General features: G+C 40.7%; 1 protein-coding gene across 3 annotated transcripts in view; it reads right to left on the minus strand.

Annotated features, from left to right (window-relative positions):
• Window positions 1–18,590, minus strand: part of LOC141773915 (cGMP-dependent protein kinase 1) — a 119,243-nt gene that overhangs the window by 3,377 nt on the left and 97,276 nt on the right. For all 3 annotated transcript variants that reach the window (XM_074646084.1, XM_074646082.1, XM_074646085.1), the window contains exons 8-16: window positions 16,802–16,867; window positions 13,113–13,187; window positions 4,413–4,509; window positions 4,168–4,307; window positions 2,964–3,053; window positions 2,666–2,807; window positions 520–683; window positions 244–366; window positions 77–139 (exon numbers count right to left, since the gene is read on the minus strand). In XM_074646084.1, coding sequence (XP_074502185.1) covers window positions 77–139; window positions 244–366; window positions 520–683; window positions 2,666–2,807; window positions 2,964–3,053; window positions 4,168–4,307; window positions 4,413–4,509; window positions 13,113–13,187; window positions 16,802–16,867 — 960 coding nt within the window. The remainder of the gene's footprint in view (window positions 1–76; window positions 140–243; window positions 367–519; window positions 684–2,665; window positions 2,808–2,963; window positions 3,054–4,167; window positions 4,308–4,412; window positions 4,510–13,112; window positions 13,188–16,801; window positions 16,868–18,590) is intronic.

Raw genomic sequence — 18,590 nt, forward strand, 5'->3', positions numbered from 1 at the left:
ATTATGATAATTATTATCACCAATTGTACTGTAATTAATAAATAAGAGGATTATGTGAATTTATAGACATGCTTACTTGTGCTTTTGGATGTCTTTGACACCATTTTTCAAGTTTCCCAGTCGTTCAGAAGGATTATCCCTACAGTAGAAGAAAAACAAAACACGTGATGAGTCAGCATACAGACCACTTACAGGAATTACTTTGAGTTTCTCTGAACTATCGCTGGAAGCACAGACACTCACCTGCATAGCTTTTTAATTAGGTTGGCAGCATTTTTGGTAATTTTCTTTGGAAATTCGATCATGTCGATGCCTCTCAGGATGATGTTGTAGGTTTTCATAGGATCAGGGCCAGAGAATGGAGGGCTAAATAAAAGATGGAAAGATGGTAGTCTTGAGTGAAAAATGCAGAGTTTCTAAATAGTAATTCACTTGTTGTTGTGTGTGATACCATACATGCCAGATCACAGGGAACACTTAAGATATTATTTTTATGGACATGCCCAGGCTTGTGTGTACCTGCCAGTTAAGAGCTCAAACATGAGGATTCCTAGAGACCAGTAGTCGGCCGAGATGTCGTGGCCCTTGTTCAGAATGATCTCCGGTGCTACATACTCCGGCGTCCCACAGAAGGTCCACGTCTTCTTCCCAAACCCAATCTTCTTGGCAAAGCCAAAGTCGACCTGAGAAAAAAGAAAGAGAAAGAAATGTTGTTCTGTCAGTCAGATGAAGTTGAATAGAGAGGTGAAGTCCCGCCCCTTCTGGTGGAAAACCATGGAACCTTATTTCTGAAAAAATATGTATGGCAGTCAACGGCAAGAGACAAATGTTTTTTTGATCACGTTTGAATTGCGCCATGAATCACAAATATGATGTTTGTCAATTTAAAAAACAATTTTGCAAGTCAAGAAAGTCACAGTTTTTTGTAGTCTCATTTAGTAAGACTTGTTGCTTGTGTGAGTATATCCCAGTATGAAACACACAGGCATCGTAGCTTCAGTGAGCGATACGTCACTTACACGACTTTTGGGTGTGTAGTCTTTCTAATTATGTATTTTCACAGTCTGATACTTCATCAGTTTTTACCTCAAACTGCGACTTTCCTGACTTTGTGAACTTCCTGAAATGATCTTTTACATTGACAAACATCATATGTGTGATTCATGGCACAATTCAAACGAGATCAAAACATTATTTGTCTCTCCCCATTGACTACCGTTCATATTTTTTCCGAAATAAGGTCCCATGAGGTCCACCTGACGGGAGGGACTTCGGCTCTCTATAGGAATTCATGTTCCAATAATTTGGTCCATATTTGTATCAGATCATGTACATTCTTATGTATAATAATGGCAAAGCTGGAAATCATGTAATTATTTCAGTATTACAGTTTTCACTTGATGCCTTGACATGATCAGTGCTCGAAGTGTGCCGGTACTCACCGGTACGCAGTACCGGCACTTCATTTTACTCCTTGGCGTACCGTGACTTTTTTCTTGCGCACCGCAACTTCTCACAAGCTTCCGGTACTCTTCTCTGCCCTCTCCATATCAAGTTCTCTGGGAGATTCATAATCGCGATTCATAACGGTGCAGTGACAGTGTTTTTGCACCACGCCTCATGAGCCGTATGAGCATGAAAACTATGTGGGAAGCATCTGGATGAGCCAACACACGGCAAGGGGGAGGAGGGGTGAGAGCGACACTGCTGTAATTTATCGATACAATGTTCACATCCTTTTTGTTAAATATTTAGTGAACTATTCGTCATAACTTTTTTTTTAATTTGTGAATAAAGATAATTCATGAAACATTACTTTAAAGTTTGCTGAATCTGCTATTGTGATTTATAGAATATGATTTTACAGCACAAACATTTCCAGAATAATTTAATGTTCAGATGAAGGTGATAAATAATAAAATACTTATTTATCTAGTAATAATAATGGTCCAAAATGATGTAAAATTGCATAGAGTGTGTCTCTTTATCCTGCTGCATAATATGTAGGAGCATCCTGACTGGGACTTGAATGATACCCTACAATAGGCTACAAATAACACAGGAAGGAGCTTTAACTATTAACACTTAACACACCACCGTAACCCAATAATGTTCCAGTTGTAATATTAGTTGAGTATTATAGGCCTACTCTAGAAGATGCATAGCCCAATTACAATAATAATGCAATACAATCACACTGCTTATGACAGTATAACATGCTTAAGGAAATAATGAATAAATAGAAATAAGTGGCAAGAGATCGCTGACACCGGCCGATACACTCACCAACATGTGAGAACTGGCACTTATTTTTTTCCACTTCAAGCACTGGACATGATGGATAGGGAGAGGTGAGCAGCTGGTTGCTGCTCTGCCAAAAGCAACAAACTGGATTCTTCGGCAGCAGAAAAGGGAATGGCGGCACCCCAAAAAACACAGAACTCGACTTAGCCTCAATTATACTTTTATTTATACTATAATTATACTTTTATTTACTGCCAATATGAGGCGGGTGTTCAAGTGTCATTTGATCCTTCATTGTGGCATCATAGAAAGATGCGATTTCTCTTGTGTACAGCATTTCTGACTTTCACAAAAGACACAGAAAATGCAATTCAGAATTTCTTTCAGTGGTACATTACATCCCTTATGGATGATCTCTTACCAGTTTGGCATAACCTCTGTGGTCCAAAATAAGGTTCTCTGGTTTAAGGTCTCTGTAGATGATTCCTTTGGAATGCAGGTAAGCGAAGGCCTCCACCACACAAGCCGTGTAAAACCTGGTGGTTGAGTCCTCAAACGAACCCCTGGAAACACAGCAGGACACAGATACGTGAGGTTTTAGGTCCAATACTGTGACTGCAACTCTCTACATGTTGTAAGCTTTGCATCACTGGCATTAACAGAAATATGACACAGCTAAAACAATTCAGTTATATCCGACCTGGTGAAAAAGAGCTTACCGGTCTCGAAGAATGGTCCACAACTCTCCTCCTAAACAAGCCTCCATCAACATGTAGAGGTACTTGCTGTCCTTGAATGTTCTATAGAGTCTGAAAACACAAAAGTGGATGTTATATCAAACTGATTTTAAATGTTAAAATATTTGGTGAACATCTAGTTGGAGAGGTGCAATGGATTAATATTCCAAAGTTAAAAAGCTGAGCTTTAATTAACACAAGTTGTGTAGGAAGCAATTTTACATCAAAATGCCTCAGTTACTTATCTATGAACTCAGTATGTGGTCAGAAATAGAAACATTTTGTTGATACTGTTAGACCTTTATATACATTACGGTTGCCTCAAAAATTCCATACCAACATGTTATTTAGTACGCTAAAACAGTATGTGAGATTTTTTTAGTACGTCTGAAATCTTAGTATGAAACCAATGAATTGCATACTGGGGAAATAATACAGTATGCAACGACGGACACTACGGTGGCATAAACATCCCACAATGCAATGTGGTAGTGACGACAACGTGCATAACATACGTTGACGGATAGCTCTGTAACATCAATGACACTTCAGTTTAACTGTAAGTATAATATTTCACACAGCTACATAGGCGTAATGTATATTCTAAATTAATTCAGAAAAATTCTAAAACGTCCGCCTACAAAATTAAAACAACATTTTTTCTATTCTATTGTCATATTCTACCGAAACGGCCTGTGTTGAACAATAATATATTATAAATATTAGTTTTGTCTCTGTGCTTTTAATCTTTGCCGTTGTAAGTCGAAGTAGAGCAACATAAGTTACGGCTCAGTGCGTCCGAAAAGATACACGCTACTGTTTATTCACACAAAAGTATGTTGAACGACAGTACACATATTGGGTATGTAGTGCATAGTAGGTGATTTCGAACAGCCTATATATACCATATAGTGTAGCATTAACATAAACTCATAACTCATGTGCCTTCTTATTTTCTTTCAGGGTCACAAGAGGTTGGAGCATCTTCTAGCATATACACTGAAGACAGCAGGAAAAACGACCTTGTATAGGTCACTAGAGCATCTCAGGAACATCTCAGTTAGATACATAAGCACTCAAAGAATCAGGTCCTTCTGCTTCTGAGGCAATAAAGTACTGATCCTTGTTGGATCAAAACGGAGGATTATTTATAGTGCCTTTCAGTGAAGCTGCTCAGGGGGTGTACCTAACAATGAAGTCAGAGTGGGCCTCCTGCATGATGAGTTTCTCTGATCGAATGTGCTCCTGCTGTCTTGTGTCGACAATGTGCCGCTTCTTCAGGATCTTCATGGCGAAGGTTTTGTTCTCATCGCTCTTGAGCTGAACCTGCGGTGAGAAGGAAAAGAAAGGAATTCAGATACAAAGGTCGGCTGCCCATTAACCTGCACAGCCTGATAGACGAGTAAACTGTCGCAGCGTGGTGCCCCCTACCAGCTCGACACGACCAAAGCCGCCAACTCCCAGAGTGTCGATGATGTTGAAGTCAGCTAGGTTGAGATTGAAGAAGAACGCGTTCTCTGCTTCATACCTGTGGTGCCGGGGGAAAGGGGGGGAGAAAAAAGACAGAATGGGAACAGGATTAGAGATGAGATGAAGGATGAAAGAAGAGATAATCCACTTCCAACAACCTGAGACAAAATATCCGTCTCTCCTTCAGCTCATTTGTTTGCAAATCTTAGAGGATTTATCTCGTAGTAATCTATCGAGGATGTTATTGAGGATGTGGAGTGTATAAATATGCACTCGTGAACAGGATGTGTTTGAGTTTAGTCCTCTGGTAAACCGCATTGACCTCTCTTTGAACGCATCCCCAGCCTGTCCCCAGTCTTAATAGGAAAAAACAAACAAAGATGGGACATCCGTCACACGAGCTCACTTCTCAGCTGGCTCTGTAGACATGCCTTGGCTCTGCCAGCGAACACCCCACCGTGCCATGGCAGACCTGCACATGCTGGCAGCGGAGACGGCGTCCACGTATCCATTCCCTTATCCCCAGATGCCCCGTGTCTTCTCTGGTTATTGTTTGATCCAGACAGAGTTTCATCAGCTCAGTCTCTGGATCAGTGGGCTTAGGACAGATCTGAGCCTGGACAGCCTTTTTCTGGGTCACTCAGACCAGACTATCACCTCAACGTCAGGCCTTTTCTCACTCAAAAACAGTCAGACAGACATTTATCAAAAAAATACCCCTACGAGGAAGACTTGTTTAGATAAGTCTGCAGTCTTCCATCACGGCGCAGCAGGGATTAAGTTTATTTACATTCAATTTAAACAATGACCGTTCTCGCTTTGAGTCTGATAAATAAAATGGCAAATGAGACTTCACGCTAAGCTTTTTCCATTTGAGATGTGGAAAGAGGATTTGACTCCATCCGATCCAGCAGATACATCACTGCAAGCCAGAACAACAAAACCTTTTTCCCTAAACTGCATACCAGAGGGGCACGGTGGAGGCATGTGTTGGCAGGTTACTGAGCCACGGTGTTTCTCAGAAACACATTAGGTTACTAGGACAGTCACTGTTTATTTGTGTTTAAATGGGCACTACTACTTGCATGTAAGTCTCACAGGTGATCCTTTCATCTTTTTTCTCCCCTCCCATTATCTGGACGGCGGCCCAGAAAACACTCCAAATCCCCAAATGCTCCGTGCTTAACAAAAGGATGGAGAGATGCAACCAAGAGAACACGCATTCCTGTGTGCCAGACAGGACTATTAATAAGGCCATGATGCCTGACACGTGTGCATACATTGATTTATGAGTGCATATAACGAGGGAGGTCTCGTAAATTGTGACTAGATATAAAGGGGTCAGGAATGAGGAGATCATTTTAAATCATGCAGGTCTTTAAAAAAGGTTTAAAAGCAGTAGTAGGATTTGGCCAACAGATGGCAGCGTTGCTCCATTAGAGGTATCAAGGTTAGGAGCAAATACTTGAAGCTGATGTACAATAACTCCAAGCCTTTCAAAGCTGAACCACCAAATGAAGCTATTGTTTAGGCAATGAAAGAATCCGCCAACGTAATCTATTCTGTGCAAAAGATTAAACTCCTCTTACAGCTGCAGTTGGTAACTTTGAGTAAATATGATAAAAAGTTATTTTTATAACTATATTATATCCTGACAGTAGTGCATGAGACAGATAATCTGTGAAAAAAATCATGTTCCTCTGTGTCCTCCTAGTGCTCCTAATGGCATTTGAAAGTTTTAACCGTGCCCGAACCAAAACAACCAATCAGAGCCGAGCAGCAGCTGTCAATCACTGTTCGCAAAACTCAAACTCCAATCCAACTGTCAAACTAGGCAGCGCTGATCAAATATTAATATTTGGATATTATTATTCTATTATTATATATTATTATATTAATATTCTGCTACTCTAATGCTTATTTCTCTCCTCAAATGTTTTCAGAAACATCTTGCAGTGTACTGTTTAGCTGTAAAATGAGAAAGTTTGCTCAGGCCGGTGGGCGGTGCTTGGTTTTTGGCTCGACTGTTTTCAACATGGCGGCTCGGTCACAAACTTTCTCATTTTACATGGTCGTGTCTAGAAGGTAACCCGCAAATTGCGAAATCTGATCTGTGATCTGCAAAAACTTTGGAAAACTTTCACGAGACTTGCTGCCCGACGAGCTATCCTAACCTTTACTATTCACGGTCAATGCCTAACTTTAACTATTCGAGATCAATGCCTAACCTTAACCATCTCGCGAGAGTTTCCCCAACTTGCGGGTTCCCTTCTAGACACTACCATTCTACAGCACGTTTCTGAAAACATTTGAGGAGAGAAATAGAAATTTCAGTAACTGAATCTTGATTCATATTTGATCAGCGCTGCCTAGTTTGACCGTTTGTTTTGCGAGCAGTGATTGACAGCTGCTTTAGAGACAGCTCGGCTTTGATTGGTTGTTTTCCTTCGGCACTGGGAAATCTTGCAGATGCCGTTTGGAGCATCGGAGGACACATAGGAGCATGATCTTTTTCAGATTATCCGTCTCATGCACTACTGTCAGAATATAGTGACCGTTTTTATAAAAATAACTTTTTTTAAAAAATCATATTTGCTCAAAGTTACCGACTTAAACTTTAAGCGAATAAAATAAGACAACCTTGAAACCAGCTGGTGAACTTATCAGTTCACTGCAATGAATAGTTTTCTTACAGGAAAAACATTTCCCGTCGCTCAATGTCCCAACCAAGGACACATGGGCTCTCTGGGGGTCGATGAATAGCGGAGATATTTACTAAAGCAGCAGCACAAATACTCATATAGATTCTTTTTCCAGAAAGGCTGAGAGAGAGAGAGACAACACTTGTCTTTGTCCCTGGTTGAAGCACCAGATGGAACATGATACAGGCAAACAGACCCAGTGGGACTGGAACCAATACATGTATTAACCATGACCTTGAATAAAAACACAGAGCTCAGCTGCATTCAATACGGTAATGTAATGTTGTATGTTTTGGAACCATTGTACATATTGTATTATTTCTGTTATTCTAGGATGCCTAACAACATCCAGCAAATGGACTGCCGACGAAAAATGTGCCTTTCAGCTAACTCAGGGACATTTACATTTGTTTGAATGTTTATTCATTTACATTGTACCTTTTCAAATACAGAAATTTAAATTGAACCCTGCTTAGTTACGTATTGGCCTGCGTGTGTTTTGAGGTCCCTTATATGAACTTGAAATGACATGTGACTTATTACCGTTAGGTAGCAAATCTGTCACTAGCACACAAAGTGTTCCTATGCAGGTCAAGTAGCACCCCAGTGGGTGATAATCTGTATCAGTGAACAGATGAGATCATAAAAAAATGATGCAATCCCCGTGTGTCTAAGTGTGTGTGAGTGTTTATGTCAGTGTGCGTGAGGCTGTGTGTGTATGCTAGTGTCCTCATTTCCTTTAGTCTAGCCTGACTCTAAGGAGAGGAGCAATGAGGAGACAGCATCTCTGACCTTAAAGCTGACTAATGACTTAAATGTCACTTTTTATTTACCAGTAATTCTTACTTATTGAACTCCTGCAGCAGCTCAATAGACATGGGACGTGTTGAGTCACAGCGGGTTCATATTTCCTCATCAATCTTCAATCATGCCAGATGGGCTATGATGAGCAGTAAGTGGAAAGTTAAGTATTTATACTCAATACAGGACATCTGCAAGTTTCAAAAACTTGGATTTGAGACATTTTATTGACAGTTTGAAGGGAAAATGAGGTCGAGTTCATCACAAGAAAACTGAAAGTAGCTGTTGATCTATCAGAGGATCGTTTAAATTACTTGTTTAATTTGAGCACCAGGAAACATAAAGTAAGTGTTTTTTTTTAACTTATATTGCCTTTATATGACAAATGACATGGCATGAGGGGAGAGAGAGTTCAGGAATGACATGCAACAAGGTCCCTGACCGGACTGCAACCAGGGACGTTGCAGTTTATGGTCGGAGGAGCTGTAACCCAAAAGCCACAAGGACGCCCCAAAGAACTGAAGATTTAAAGGGACAGTTCAGGTGTTTTGAAGTGGGGTTGAATGAGGCACTTATTCTTAGTGCCACACCCCCAATTTGGAGAAACAGACAGGAGATCCTGCACGAAACGATAGCAATGTACGGCTGTGGACGGGACCGGCAGCAAAACATATTTAAGCCACCTAAAAGAAAAGCCCACCTAAAAAAACAATAACAGTTTAAGAGTACGCTATATTTAGAATATTTTCTGACAGGGAACTGAACTGAAAGTGAAACTTATCTGTACTGTTTTTGTCAACGAAGTCTGGCTGCTTTGAAGAGAGCATAGATAAGTTTCACTTTCAGTTCAGTTTCCCGTCGTAAAGGGCTGCCTGACGGCAAGGTAAAGCTGTGAAAATATTCTAAACACTTAAACTGACATTATTTTTTTTAGGTGAGCCTTTCTTTTAGATACGTTAAAATACGTTTTGCTGCCGGCCCCCGTCCACAGCAGTACAATCTGCATTTGCATTTATCACAGTCCCTGTAACATCCAACATCATAGCTCTACCAAAGAGTATAGAAGCAAAGAGACGAAACTCTGGTGTTTTTTTTGACAACGCCTGCTGCCCCCATTTTGGACTGAAAACGCTTGTTATATTTATAATATTTTATTGTTCAACACAGGCCATTTCGGCAGAATATGACAATAGAATAGAAATCATTTTGTTTTACTTTTGTACGGCACTTTTTAGGCGGACCTTTTACTGGCGTTCGGTAGTCGCTTTCAGTCCAAAATGGCGGAAGCGTAGCTTTGCTGCTGGGCGCTGACGTTGCAATGGAAAGAACAATTGACTTTCACTTCTTGGCAATATACGTTCTTTGACACTACTTTGAGAGGGCACATACACTGAGAGGGTGACTCTCTTTGCCAGTGAAATAAAGTATTGACTGAGTTAGTGTTTGCATGTAAACTATTAATTAAAAATCAATACCGTGTTTTTGAGAATCAATACAGTATCACTAAATATAATATCACAATATTTGATATTTTCTTACACCCTCAAGCTGTACATTGCTTTGGTTCCATGCGGTAACTCCTGTCTGCTTCTCTAAACTGGGGGCGTGCTTATCGTCATCTACTGTAGGTAATAATACACTGACAACAACCCCACTTCAAAACACACAAACTATCCCTTTAAAGACTTGTGCATCTATATTTGAGATATGGGAATGTAGATAACATAATATATTTTGTCTCACCTACAGTCTCTCACCTCACCTTCCACTAAAGAAAATACTTCAATCCCTGTTTTATGCAGGCAGAAATACAAGTAAAACATTTCAACAGAGACAGATGTATTGGCTCTACTTTATCTAACGTGAAGCTCCTCCAGCAGAGAGAAGCAGCAGCTTGATCAAAAACAATGTGCACATATAGCAGCACATAGCAGGGAGGTAAGTCTTTGAAGAAAAGACCTGTCACCTCACAGAGAGCAGCTGTAGTTTGCTGTATAGTTAACGGTACTTGCTGCATGGTGCTTATCCGCTGTGACCAATTAGAGATAGTTTCCATCACCGTGGGATCCTGACTCAGGCTTTCCTCACTGAGAAACAAATGTGCTCTGCAGGGCGGGGAGCGCCAGCGAGAGATGACACACACACACACACACATCACACGGCAGGGAAAGCTACCTTAATCAGGATGGAGAGCGGCTTTGATGTGACAGATTTTAGGGAGCAGAGGGAGAGAGTGGATTTATTTTAAGATAAATACTTCAAGATAAAACTTCTGTAGAGAATAGGGTTGATAATAAGGTTGCAAACGGTGGCCATGATTTGTTGCTCATTTGCATCAAATCAATCTTAAACTAGCTTCCCTACAGACTTACGGATTGGTAGGAATGGGGTACTGACTGCACACTGCCGGTCTGTTTCGGGAATGTATCTATGTTGTATGATCTATGCTCAAAATCCTCTTAATATGACAGTAAGGAGACCTTTCAAATGTTTTATGTTCTCAGCAATGTTCAAAAGGTCAAACATTCAATGAATGTTTCCAGGGTCTGAAATATTTTGCCACTGTGGCAGGCAAGTATTTTTCTTTTTGTCTGCCATTCAGAATTTATTTCTGCCACTTTTGAAATCTCTGCACTAAATGAGGGAATAACATTTTAGATCTGATGTCATTCAATGTTCAATATACATTTATTTTACATAAAAAAACATTATATGCATGGTAAATTACAGTGTTCAAATTACACCGTAGCTTCCGGGGGAGGTTACTGTACTGTACTTTAGTATTGTCATCTATAGTGGTTATTTGCATAAAAACACACAATTCAAATGATTATGATTTTTGTTTTTTAAATATTTGCTATTTAATAAATATGTTGGCATCAGCAGTTTTAAATATGTATTATAATTGGCTTAGAGCTAGTGTTAGGAAGTTAAACAGGTCATATTTTCATCTCTAATATCTATTTTATATTGCTATGAAAACATCTCCTTCAAACAACTGGATTTATTCAAATTTCTCGCCAAAAACTTAATTTTACAAGATTACATTTGAACACATCATCATAACGCTGTAATTTACCTTCGCCCAATAGCAATTTTTACCGAACAGAGCATGAGCGCACCTCTGTTACATTTGTAGCTCCGTTATTTAACCAAGCAGGACTGTGCTGCCCTCCGGCTCATAGGTAATGTTACTAGCTCTACTCCTGCTGATTTCAATACAGATTTGTTGTTAACAGTGTAGCATTATCAGGGGAAAAAATATGGTGCGTCCACTCAGGTTTAGTAAAAGCGCACGGCTTTTGAGGGCTTTTGTTTTTCTCTCCGCCATGGCTCCGGTCCCAAACAAACTGAAACATGATACAGCGTGCGTATGCCATTACGTCATTGTGCATGCGTAACTGTCGGAATGCATCGATAAGAGGAATCGATAGTCACAGAGGGATAAGATGCCGAGGAATTGGACAACTAGGAATCGGTTCTCAACAGGAACTGATTCTCTATTCCCATCACCAACATTTTCCCTGTCTGCCAAAGTAGCAGATGGCCTGAAGATTTCACCTTCCACTGCCAACAATTTCTTTTGCTATTTGAACTGCGGAGATAGGCCTTACAAATCACTTACAATGTTAGTTTATATCAACAGACACACATGCCCTGGGAATATAGGACCCTGGAAACATCGGGCTGAGCCTTCTCTTTCTATCACATACATTTGCTGGTAATCATCAGTGGTGGTGAGCCATAAGGGGGACCTGACCAGGCAGGGCTGAATGCCAGAGGCAAGCCAGTGCACCCCCTCCCATTATATTGTCTTGTCTCTTTCCTCAGAGCCTCCGTCCAACACAGTAAGGTGTTATGTTCTGCTCTTTGCTGACTAAATTCCACTGACTTGCAAAAGATGACTGACACTCTCAGCAGTCAGCTAGAAATCCGACAGAAGTCTAGTCTGCTTTGTCACCCGTCCGATTCTCTCCCGTCTCTCTTCACTCAGTCCGTCCATTTACATCTCTCTTCCCCTTTCTGGCGCGATAAGCTGTTTCCTTCTCTCTCGCTCTCTGTAATCTGTCATTACTGGGTTCTTGTTTCTGCTCACCTTGACTCACAACATGGCACCGGGTGAGCGCGGTATCAGATTATGCCAATATGTAGCTGCCTGTATCCCAAGATGCCCACCTCAGTGCCAAGGTGCCTTCTACAGTGCTATTCTCTTGTTTCCATAGCGACGATAAATAGAGTACATATTAATTCCTCCAGAAATAGAGGCGGAGGTCATAGCCTCTGCTTTCTGGCCTGCCACATGGGCATTGTGTTGTTATATAACAGACCTAAAGACACAGTGCATTAACAGTTGGCCTAGAGCATCTTTCTTTATAAACTGTTGCAGCTGGTGGGGAGTCACGATATGGCACAACATTTCAAAAGGTTTATATAATCTGAAAATGAATTTGTGCAATTAATTGATTGAAACTAATCAAAAAGCAAGCCTAAAGCAAAAATATATATTTGAACAGTGGGTATTTTAATTAATTCATGCATACCAATTAAGGCTGAAAAACTTTTAGTTTGAAAGCTATAGAGTGAAGATACTGGCATCATATGAAACTAGAAAACGTAAGGAATCCAGGGGTAACAAACCATTTCATACTAGCTTGTCGTGAAGGAGGCTAAATAACGCTCCAAACTTCCACTAAATTTTGGCAAAGAAAAACTGGCATTACCATTTTTAAAAGGGGTCCCTTGACCTCTGACCTCAAGATATGTGAATGAAAATGGGTTCTATGGGTACCCACGAGTCTCCCCTTTACAGACATGCCCACTTTATGATAATCACATGCAGTTTTGGTCAAGTCAACACACTGACACACTGTTGTTGTCTGTTGGGCTTGAGTTTGCCATGTTATAATTTGAGCATATTCTTTTATACTAAATGCAGTACCTGTGAGTTGTTTCTGGACAATATTTGTCATTGTTTTGTGTTGTTAATTGATTTCCAATAATAAATATATACATACATTTGCATAAAGCAAGCATATTTGCCCACTCCCATGTTGATAAGAGTATTAAATACTTGACAAATCTCCCTTTAAGGTACATTTTTAACCGATTAATCGCTTCGATTGACAGCCCTAATACCAATAAAATATAATTGTCTTACTTGGCTTTGGCATCAGCATCCTCATGGCCTTTATTGGACACATCCTCCAAACCTCCAATCAGGTGCTTGAATGAACTGCAACACAGACAGCAAACGTTAAAACAGCAAACTTTTCTGAGACTAGCCCAGCCCAAAGTAACACACACATATCCTCCACTTACAGTATGTAATCAATGCAGTTTTTACTGTACACTGCAGCCAGTCTGTATAAGAGGCTGGTGTATTATATGGCCAGACTGTCATTAAAAACACTGCCAGTTACTATTAAATATTCATCAGTCTGCTTTTAGAGACGAGCCTCGAAAAATCACTGTAGAACAGATGAGAATACAGAGCTACCCCGACGAGGTGTAAAGCAGTGTGATCGCAGACGGGGGATGCGTGGGCGTTTTAGAGACAAAAGTAGAGGCTGTGCATAAATGTTTTAATGAATGAATTATAGAACAGAAAACGTACTGTCACTGGGTATTATGATAGAAATCATTAGACATAAAATCCCATGATAATATCTTCTGTTCTTCTAGTACTTAGTGAAGTCAGTGAAGTTATTCTGAAAAGAAACAGTGCAACAGTGCAGTTCTTTTCAGGCCATGATAATAAAATTACAATTATGTTTCTCACTGAATACACCAGAACTTAATTCATTATTATTAGTAAGACTACAGAGGATAAGAGCATTAAAGAAATCTTACAATGAGAGGTTGAGACTGCAGAATAATAAGCTACAGAATAGGCCAACTTGCTGAATTAAAATTCTCTGAAATTGCACTCGTTGGGGGATCTGGTACATGAAATATAACAACTATGCATCGGCTCATTTCTCTCTTAAGTATGGCTGCCTATGCAGAAGACTCCAAACATCCTGGAAGAACAACTAACTGAGACAGTTTTCATGCAAGGCTCATCAAGCTGTCAGCCAGACAATGTAATACATCTGGTGTTTTCTCCTGTTGAGACCATAATGTCTCTGAGCTGGGACTGTTTCCGAGCTGAGCTTTTCTTTGGCTGCTTACAGCGTCTATCGAGTCGGTGGCTCCCTGCCGTTTGTTTTTATTCCCCATCTCTTTCCAACTGTCTCTCTCGCCTCCTTTTTCTCCCGCACAGCTCTTGCAATTATCCTTATCTTACCTCTTAAGCTGCACGGTTTCGTTTTGATGCACATGTGCGGACATACAGAAAACCAATAAATGGACACAACACTATAACTTGGAATCTGCACCAAAACTGGCTTGGCTGGGGGACACGCTCGCACAATGAGCTAGTTTTGTGGGCCGTGAGAGCATCAGCTGCTTGTGTGACAGGCAGAATGAAAGGCAGTGATAATCAGCTGCGCTGAATGACTCACTCACTATCCCCTTTGCTAGCTCTGAGGATGGCCCATTTGTGCCTGTCGTGTTCCCTGAGGCTAGAGGGAGGCCCTGAGTAAGCTGATACCATCTCCTCTCTATGCCCAATCCATCTGTCTCTATTCTCACCACACGACTTAATCCTTACACAGTGACCTGATATAAACTTCTTTAAATCTACATTTTTAAGTACCATAAGAACATGATAAACATTGCTTTCAAATGTCAAACCATGTCACTGCAATATGAAGCTTAAATTGTGGTTTTGCTCTTTGATAATCTCCTGACAAACATCAGTGAAAAAACAGCCCTCGTTAGTCATTCCTGCACAAATCTAGCATAAAGTCAAAATTCTTTGCTGAAGTTGATTTAGGATTTAAGACACATGACTTCTTGGCGTCACTTAAAGTAATAATCTTGAAGATTTTCATTTACATAAATGTCTGTTGAATCGCTATCTATCGCCGAATGAAGTAACACAATGGAGCTTTATTGCAATATTCATATATTTGCAGTAAACAAACTGGGTGTCTGTGACGACATTCCCAAAACAAATGCTGTATTACTGCTAATTAACACTAATTACTGTGTTACTGCTAATACAGTGCTGCAGGAATGAGAACTAAAACTCGGAAACGAGTTAGCATTTTAGCACTTCCAGTTCCCTCGTCTGGAAGTCAATGGGTTTTTAGTTAGATGCCGGAAAAACTGTCTGTCGTTAACACAAGCTGAAGAGATTTTAACGTTTTATTCTACGATATAAAATACATCAATAAATACCCCACTCGTGAATTCTGAAGCCTTAATGTGTCTTGAAAAGGCGGAATGTGGCTAAATGAGACTACTAAACGTCATCACGCCGACTCATCAGCTTTCACAGCCTCGTTGTGTATATTCGCGTTTATGCGACCATGGTGTGGTTCGTTTATAGCCCAACGTTAGCTTTTTACTTCTGGCGATTGCATTTATACTTCAAAAATCATAAAAGTGGTGTTCATTTGTGGAGATTATCTTGTTGAACAAAACTTGTAAGTATCATAAATCTGTGTTTGCCACAGAGCTCATTTTCTCAATAATCCAAAACCCAATGGAAAAATCCCATCGGCTTTTTGTCGAGGGACCCCGGGGTGATGCTCACTTCCTGTTTGGCCTACAAAAATACATCATCCCTGCAGCACTCTATGCAAACCGAACATTTCCTTTCCATTTCACGAGTCGACTTTTATTATGAAGTAGTCACAGGAATTGCAACGCGTTTGTCAGCGTGAGCCTGACACTGACCGCTGTCATTCATTTAGGTGTCCTTGGGTGTCCAGAAAGGCGCCACTAAATAAAATGTATTATTATTATTATTATTATTCGTCAAATACGCGTCTATAAAACAAGACATTTTCGTCATTTTTTTGACAGCGGATCAGATTTAAATACATCAGGGAGTGATGGAACAAGAAGTAGGAGTCAGTGAGCTGTTAGATGAAGAGCTGCAGGCGACAGGCTGCACATCTCCAACTTCTCAGCGAGGTAACCAACTTTCACTTTTGCTGTTCGCAGACTCATGCCGTGAGCAGAATAAGATCAGATCACGGTTGTTCAAAGAATGATGGAAAAAGATCAATTATTGCCCGACTTCTTTATTAAAATGACAGTAGTTTCTTTTTGCTGCCCCCAGCATTCTGGGACCCGCAGTATTAAACCGCATTTACCACCAGTAAACAGGGTGTCGCCAAATCAACCAGGACTGATAAATTATGGATAGCCACTTTAACAAGCAAATGTCATAAATTTAGTCATTTGTGTCTGGAAAACTTTTTGAGAATTAGGTGAGTCCTGAAGCCGAATCAATCAGCAGACTTGGTGATGACGTGATTGCCTTCGGAAACTTTGTGAGCAGACATTCAGAAAAACTTTCACTGGAAGTGAAGTGAAAGGGAGTGCAGCATGATCCTGAAAATGCCCAATCTATTCCTCACCTCGCATTTATTGAATTTGTTGAAATTCCATGTATTGGATTTCCATGAGCGCTTTGATGTTTTTTTTTTAGTTTGACACTTGGAAGTAACGACAACTAAATGTGTGCCATGTTCATCCACTAAGGTGCAGAAGTGGGCTCATGCTGATGTCTAAAAGTAAAGGTATAGCACTTAGCCTGTTCCTAGAAATTGTCCTTACCTGACCATCATGAGCAAAGCAATATTTCTGGGCTAGTTTTGCACGGCTGCTCATGATGTCAGACAGACATTCATTCATTGGGCTCATGCACCACTTTAATGCTAATAAAACAAAAGGATCAATAATGTATGACATTCATTATGTTCTGTGGGCAATAACTTTACTGATACTCACTCTCTATCGATGACTAGACAGGTGACGGCCTCTGCTGCGATGACGTTGGCTGTCCTGATATCCTCCCTGGACAAAAAGATCATACAACACAATCAGGTACAATAGCGACATTGGCACATTTGATCCAACGATCACACACTGTGTTATTAATTTTAACTGCCCTTATCAGAGCTGTGATGATGGAAACAGTCAACACCTGCATACCAATCGGGTCTTATTCAACTCCATTCACTCCATAAATGGCACTGGCACACAATGAAAACATCACTCTTAACAGGCAACACACGTCACTGCATGATTGGTTATTACTCTTTATTATATTTGACATCGAGTTCATCTTCCTCTGATGATGACGCTTCTTCAGAGGAGTCGCCCCAACCGCATGAGTCCTCCGAGTCTGTATCCCTTGAATCCATCCTTCACTGTGATAGATTTTCTGCACAGAGTCCCACAGCGATGAGCTCCAACTCTGAACCAGCGCACTGCCCAGGGCAGCCCTCCAACAAAAGACACGTCTGTCGTACTTGTATATAAATCCCCCAATCCAAGTGTAGTGTTATCCACTTTAACGCAGACTAAAATATTACAAGAAGACGGGAAATTCTTCAGGGGATGTCCCATAAGCAGATTATTCCGTGCCCCATCTTTTTGAAAAAAAGATCATACTCTGGATGAATTTAATATCCCGATGGGCAGCACATAAAAAAAGCTGAAACAGGCTTTGCTTTAGATTCGAAAAGAGTTGATTCAATTCAATTTAAGTGCTGACAGTAGCTGACAATCACTCTCTGGGTGTCTGATCTGAACTCGGACATATGGCAACCTATTTCAATGATCTGAGGTGATAATTCCTCCTCATGCTATGTCAACTCCCTCTGCCTTCCCTCGTCCAACCACACCCCTCCTCGTGCACACACTCGCACTCTGCCTCGCTTATTCTGCTGACCCCTCTGAATAAAGGTCACAGCTGGTGGGGGAACAACACATTTTGAAAGGTGAGGACTACAGGGGAGCGGAGAGGAGAGGAGAGAAGAGGAGTGTTTGTCAGGGGGCAAAGGATACATTGGGGCCCTCCAGCTAGCAGAGCTTATACAGTATTTCATTCACCTCTTCTGATAAGCTCCTGTGGCCTGCATCCATGCTCTTAAAACACAATACTTTGGCAAACACCGCTCCACCTGTTCTTCTGTTTGTCCACCACAGCATTCAATAACACTTATATAAGCACACTTACAGTATAACCATGCTAATGGGTGAAAGAACTTAATGTCCCTGTATGGACGAAGACGCCGTGTGACACCGTGGTTGTTAGTATTGATTATGTGTTAATTCGTTTGGGGAGCAAGAGTTGTGATGAGTGACAGTCGGTGTGAATTAATTCTCAATGGTTAACGAGGTGGGAAGGGAAGTTTTTCGATTTGTGTAATTCATAAAGGGAAGCATAAATAACCCTTTTGGAAGTCGGCCTAATTGTATGTGGAGTTGTGCACTGTATGTTTTTTTTAGGGCTGTCAAAGTAAACGCAATAATAACGCATTAACGCAAATTTATTTTAATGCCACTAATTTCTTTAACGCATTACCGCAATCGATCTTTCAGAGGTTGTAACAGGCTCAGTTTTAAAGCTAGTGAAGATACTGGTATCATATGAAACTAGAGAACCTAAGGAATCCATTGGTACCAACCATGTCACTGTCACGGATCTGGCCGTGACTCCAGTGGTTTCCCTGTGTTTTCCTGTGTTCTGTTTCCCCCTCCCCTGTCTGTCTGTGTGTGTGGGTGGGTGTGG

Source organism: Sebastes fasciatus, chromosome 9 (assembly GCF_043250625.1).
Source record: "Sebastes fasciatus isolate fSebFas1 chromosome 9, fSebFas1.pri, whole genome shotgun sequence".
NCBI lineage: Eukaryota > Metazoa > Chordata > Actinopteri > Perciformes > Sebastidae > Sebastes > Sebastes fasciatus.